A 6,737-nucleotide genomic window follows, 5' to 3' on the forward strand; every position below is an offset into this window, starting at 1 on the left:
ATGAGCCAATCAGGTTGTGTGTCTATGTGTCCCTACTCCTGTTTCGCCTGTCCCACCATCATCACCCACCCCCAGCAGTGTCCCCTCCCTGTCCCACCCCACCCCCAGCAGTGTCCCCTCCCTGTCCCACCCCACCCCCGCCAGCAGTGTCCCTCCTGTCCCACCCCACCCCCCAGCAGTGTCCCCTCCCTGTCCCACCCCACCCCCAGCAGTGTCCCCTCCCTGTCCCACCCCACCCCCAGCAGTGTCCCCTCCCTGTCCCACCCCACCCCCCCAGCAGTGTCCCCAGAATCCCCTGTCCCACCCCACCACCCCAGCAGTGTCCTCTCACTGTCCCACTCCAGGCCCCAGGCAGTGTCCCCTCCCTGTCCCTCTCCAGGCCCCCAGCAGTGTCCTCTCACTGTCTCAGTCCAGGCCCCCAGCAGTGTCCTCTCACTGTCTCACTCCAAGCCCCCAGCAGTGTCTCCTCCTTGTCCCACCCCAGGCCCCCAGCAGTGTCCTCTCACTGTCCCACTCCAGGCCCACAGACAGCAGTGTCCCTCCTTGTCCCACACCTGGCCCACAAACAGCAGTGTCCCTCCCTGTCCCACCCCAGGCCCCCAGCAGTGTCCTCTCACTCTCCTCAGGCCCACAGACTGCAGTGTCCTCTCACTGTCCCACCCCAGGTCCACAGACAGTGTCCCTCCTTGTCCAACCCCAGGCCCCCAGAAGTGTCCTCTCACTGTCCCACCCCAGGCCCACAGACAGCAGTGTCCCCTCCCTGTCCCACCCCACCCCCCCAGCAGTGTCCCCTCCCTGTCCCACCCCACCCCCCAGCAGTGTCCCCTCCCTGTCCCACCCACCCCCCAGCAGTGTCCCCTCCCTGTCCCACCCCACCCCCAGCAGTGTCCTCTCACTGTCCCACTCCAGGCCCCCAGCAGTGTCCCCTCCCTGTCCCTCTCAGGCCCCCAGCAGTGTCCTCTCACTGTCTCACTCCAGGCCCCCAGCAGTGTCCTCTCACTGTCTCACTCCAAGCCCCCAGCAGTGTCTCCTCCTTGTCCCACCCCAGGCCCCCAGCAGTGTCCTCTCACTGTCCCACTCCAGGCCCACAGACAGCAGTGTCCCCTCCTTGTCCCACCCCTGGCCCACAAACAGCAGTGTCCCCTCCCTGTCCCACCCCAGGCCCCCAGCAGTGTCCTCTCACTCTCCCACACCAGGCCCACAGACAGCAGTGTCCTCTCACTGTCCCACCCCAGGCCCACAGACAGCAGTGTCCCCTCCTTGTCCAACCCCAGGCCCCCAGAAGTGTCCTCTCACTGTCCCACCCCAGGCCCACAGACAGCAGTGTCCCTTCCTTGTCCAACCACAGAACCCCTGCAGTGTCCTCTCACTGTCCCACCCCAGGCCCACAGACAGCAGTGTCCCCTCCTTGTCCCACCCCAGAACCCCAGCAGTGTCCTCTCACTGTCCCACCCCAGGCCCACAGACAGCAGTGTCCCCTCCTTGTCCCACCCCAGAACCCCAGCAGTGTCCTCTCACTGTCCCACCCCAGGCCCACAGACAGCAGTGTCCCCTCCTTGTCCCACCCCAGAACCCCTGCAGTGTCCCCTCCCTGTTTCTGAAACATCACAGCACAGTTGAAAAAATATATGGCAAATAGAAAACCAATATGGATGGTGTTAAGAGATAGATGGGAGGGGTTGAATGAAGCTGAAGGGTGGGACTAATAACAAGATAACAAATGCTAAATAGACTGTGTCTGTAAAACTTTGTGAAATAGCACAGTTCAAAATATATGGCAAAAATAGAACCAGATGGACATCAGAAATAGATGGGAGAGGTTGAGGGTAGAGGAAGGACATCAGAAATAGATGGGAGAGGTTGAGGGTAGAGGAAGGACATCAGAAATAGATGGGAGAGGTTGAGGGTAGAGGAAGGACATCAGAAATAGATGGGAGAGGTTGAGGGTAGAGGAAGGACATCAGAAATAGATGGGAGAGGTTGAGGGTAGAGGAAGGACATCAGAAATAGATGGGAGAGGTTGAGGGTAGAGGAAGGACATCAGAAATAGATGGGAGAGGTTGAGGGTAGAGGAAGGACATCAGAAATAGATGGGAGAGGTTGAGGGTAGAGGAAGGACTAAAAACAAACAAAATCCAACTCATGTAAAATAGACTGCTTCCATAAAATGTATATAGTATGTATGAGATGGAAGTAGAGGCCTAAGCGTTGTTGTTCACTAGTTTACTGCAATTAGGGGAGGGGTGGTAGGGTTAGAAAGTAATAAAATGTATATAATATGTATGAGATGGAAGTAGAGGCCTAAGCGTTGTTGTTCACTAGTTTACTGCAATTAGGGGAGGGGTGGTAGGGTTAGAAAGTAATAAAGGAAAATATATGTTAAAACAAGATGTGTGTGTATATATATATATATATATATATGTATGTATGTACAGTTGAAGTTTGAAGTTTACATACACTTAGGTTTGAGTCATTAAAACTCATTTTTCAACCACTCCACAAAGTTCTTGTTAACTAACTATAGTTTTGGCAAGTTGTTTAGGACATCAACTTTGTGCATGACACAAGTATTTTTTTAAACAATTGTTTACAGAAAGATTATTTCACTTATATTTCACTGCATCACAATTCCAGTGGGTCAGAAGTTTACATACACTAAGTTGACTGTGCCTTTAAACAGCTTGGAAAATTCCATAAAATGATGTCATGGCTTTAGATTTATATAATTTGAGTCAATTAGAGTTGTACCTGTGGATGTATTTCAAGGTCTACATTCAAACTCAGTGCCTCTTTGCTTGACATCATGGGAAAACCAAAAGAAATCAGCCAAGACCTCAGAAAAATAATTGTAGACATCCACAAGTCTGGTTCATCCTTGGGAGCAATTTCCAAATGCCTGAAGGTACCATGTTTATCTGTACAAACAATAGTACGCAAGTATAAACACCATGGGACCACACAGTCCTCATACCGCTCAGGAAGGAGACGTGTTCTGTCTCCTGGAGATGAACGTGCTTTGGTGCAAAAAGTGCAGATCAGTCCCAGAACAACAGCAAAGCACCTTTTGAAGATGCTGGAGGAAACAGGTACAAAAGTATCTATATCCACAGTAAAAACGAGTCCTATGTCGACATAACCTGAAAGGCCGCTCAGCAAGGAAGAAGCCACTGCTCCAAAACCGCCATAAAAAAAGCCAGATTACGGTTTGCAACTGCACATGGGGACAAAGATCGTACTTTTTGGAGAAATGTCCTCTGGTCTGATGAACCGAAAATATAACTGTTTGGCAATAATGACCATCGTTATGTTTGGAGAAAAAAGGTGGAGGCTTGCAGAAAGGAAAAGGGAAGGTTTGCAAGCCGAAGAACACCATCCCCACCGTGAAGCACGAGGGTGGCAGCATAATGGTGTGGGGGTACTTTGCTGCAGGAGGGACTGGTGCACTTCAACAAAATAGATGCCATCGTGAGGATGGAAATTATGTGGATGGAATTTATGTGGATATATTGAAGCAACATCTCAAGACATCAGTCAGGAAGTTAAAGCTTCGTCACAAATGGGTCTTCTGAAAGGACAATGACCCCAAGCATACTTCCATAGTTGTAGCAAAATGACTTAAGGACAACAAAGTCAAGGTATTTGAGTGGCCATCACAAAGCCCTGACCTCTATCCCATAGAACATTTGTGGGCAGAACTGAAAAAGCGTGCGTGAGCAAGGAGGCCTGCAAACCTGACTCAGTTACACCAGCTCTGTCAGGAGGAATGGGCCAAAGTTCACCCAACTTATTGTGGGAAGCTTGTGGAAAGCTACCTGAAACGTTTGACCCAATTTAAGCAATTTAAAGGCAATGCTAATTGTGTGTATGTAAACTTCTGACCCACTGGGAATGTGATGAAAGAAATTAAAGCTGAAATAAATCATTCTCTCTACTATTATTCTGACATTTCACCTTTTTCTTAAAGTGGTGATCCTAACTGACCTACAACAGGGAATTTTTACGATGATTTGAATGTCAGGAATTGTGAAAAACGGAGTTTAAATGTATTTGGTTTAAGGTGTATGTAAACTTCCGACTTCAACTGTACATATGTGTGTATATATATACATATATATATATATACAGTATATCACAAAAGTCAGTACACCCCTCACATTTTTGTAAATATTTAAGTATATATCTTTTCATGTGACAACACTGAAGAAATTACACTTTGCTACTGTCACGTTCTGACCATCGTTCGTATGTGTTTTCCTTGTTTTAGTGTTGGTCAGGACGTGAGCTGGGTGGGCATTCTATGTTGTGTGTCTGGTTTGTCTATTTCTATGTTTGGCCTGATATGGTTCTCAATCAGAGGCAGGTGTTAGTCATTATCTCTGATTGGGAACCATATTTAGGTAGCCTGTTTTGTGTTGGGTTTTGTGGGTGATTGTTCCTGTCTGTGTGTGTGGCACCAGATAGGACTGGTTTGGTTTTTTCACGGTTCTTGTTTTGTAGATTGTTGTACTTTCATCTTTATTAAAGATGCTCAAAACTAACGACGCAGCACTTTGGTCCGCCTCTCTTTCCCCAGAAAACCATTACAGCTACAATGTAAAGTAGTGAGTGAACTTGTATAACAGTGTAAATTTGCTATCCCCTCAAAATAACTCCACACACAGCCATTGTCTAAACCGCTGGCAACAAAAGTGAGTACACCCCTAAGTGAAAATGTCCAAATTGGGCCCAAAGTGTCAATATTTTGTGTAGCCACCATCATTTTCCAATACTGCCTTAACCCTCTTGGGCATGGAGTTCACCAGAGCTTCACAGGTTGCCACTGGAGTCCTCTTCCACTCCTCCATGACGACATCACAGAGCTGGTGGATGTTAGAGACCTTGCACTCCTCCACCTTCTGTTTGAAGATGCCCCACAGATGCTCAACAGGGTTTAGGTCTGGAGACATGCTTGGCCAGTCCATCACCTTTACCCTCAACTTCTTTAGCAAGGCAGTGGTCGTCTTGGATGTGTGTTTGGGGTCGTTATCATGTTGGAATACTGCCCTGCGGCCCAGTCTCCGAAGGGATGGGATCATGCTCTGCTTCAGTATGTCACAGTACATGTTGGCATTCATGGTTCCCTCAATGAACTGTAGCTCCCCAGTGCCGGCAGCACTCATGCAACCCCAGACCATGACACTCCCACCACCATGCTTGACTGTAGGCAAGACACACTTGTCTTTGTACTCCTCACCTAGTTGCCGCCACACACGCTGAACACCATCTGAACCAAATTAGTTTATCTTGGTCTCATCAGACCACAGGACATGGTTCCAGTAATCCATGTCCTTAGTTTGCTTGTCTTCAGCAAACTGTTTGCGGGCTTTCTTGTGCATCATCTTTACATCTTTAGAAGAGGCTTCCTTCTGGGACGACAGCCATGCAGACCAATTTGATGCAGTGTATGGCGTATGGCCTGAGCACGGACAGGCTGACCCCCCACCCCTTCAACCTTGCAGCAATGCTGGCAGCACTCATACGTCTATTTCCCAAAGACAACCTCTGGGTATGACTCTGAGCACGTACACTCAACTTCTTTGGTCGACCATGGCGAGGCCTGTTCTGAGTGGAACCTGTCCAGTTAAACCGCTGTTTGGCTGCAGCTCAGTTTCAGGGTCTTGGCAATCTTCTTATAGCCCAGGCCATCTTTATGTAGAGCAACAATTATTTTTTTCAGATCCTCAGAGAGTTCTTTGCCATGAGGTGCCATGTTGAACTTCCAGTGACCAGTCAGTATGAGGGAGTGTGAGAGCGATGACACCAAATTTAACACACCTGATCCCCATTCAAACCTGAGACCTTGTAACACTAACGAGTCACATGACACCGGGGAGGGAAAATGTTGTCACATGAAAAGATATACTCAAATATTTCCAAAAATATGAGGGGTGTACTCACTTTTGTGATATACTGTATATATATATACACACACATAATATATATATATATATACACACATAATATATATATACACACATAATATATATATATACACACACATAATATATATATATATATACACACATAATATATATATATATACACACATAATATATATATATATATATATACAAACATAATATATATATATATACACACACACACAATATATATATATATATATATACACACATAATATATATATATATACACACATAATATATATATATATATACACACACAATATATATATATATATACACACATAATATATATATACACACATAATATATATATATATACACACATAATATATATATATATACACACACATAATATATATATATATATACACACATAATATATATATATATATATACACACATAATATATATATATATACACACATAATATATATATATATATATACACACATAATATATATATATATATACACATAATATATATATACACACATAATATATATATATATATACACACATAATAATATATATATATACACACATAATATATATATATACACACATAATATATATATATATATATAATATATATATATACACATAATATATATATATATATACACACATAATATATATATATACACACATAATATATATATATACACACACATAATATATATATATATACACACACATAATATATATATATACATAATATATATATATATATACACACATAATATATATATATATATACACACACATAATATATAT

At 44.4% G+C, this 6,737-nt stretch overlaps 1 protein-coding gene across 1 annotated transcript; it reads left to right on the forward strand.

Moving 5' to 3' along the window:
- LOC135574937 (uncharacterized) lies at positions 1-1,620 on the forward strand. Its single transcript, XM_065027059.1, has 2 exons — positions 1-110; positions 210-1,620. Exons 1-2 carry the CDS (start codon positions 1-3, stop codon positions 1,618-1,620), a joined length of 1,521 nt encoding a protein of 506 aa, XP_064883131.1.
- Positions 1,621-6,737: the final 5,117 nt, after the last annotated feature.

The sequence above is a fragment of the Oncorhynchus nerka genome, linkage group LG14 (assembly GCF_034236695.1).
Source record: "Oncorhynchus nerka isolate Pitt River linkage group LG14, Oner_Uvic_2.0, whole genome shotgun sequence".
Classification (NCBI taxonomy): domain Eukaryota; kingdom Metazoa; phylum Chordata; class Actinopteri; order Salmoniformes; family Salmonidae; genus Oncorhynchus; species Oncorhynchus nerka.

What these genes read in the sequence shown, in the direction of transcription:
- LOC135574937 (XM_065027059.1), top strand. Translation starts at nt 1, where the DNA reads ATGAGCCAATCAGGTTGTGTGTCTATGTGTCCCTACTCCTGTTTCGCC. An exon ending in GTCCCACCCCACCCCCAGCA is followed by an intron (nt 111 to 209) that starts GTGTCCCCTCCC and finishes CCCCACCCCCAG; the next exon opens with CAGTGTCCCCTCCCTGTCCC.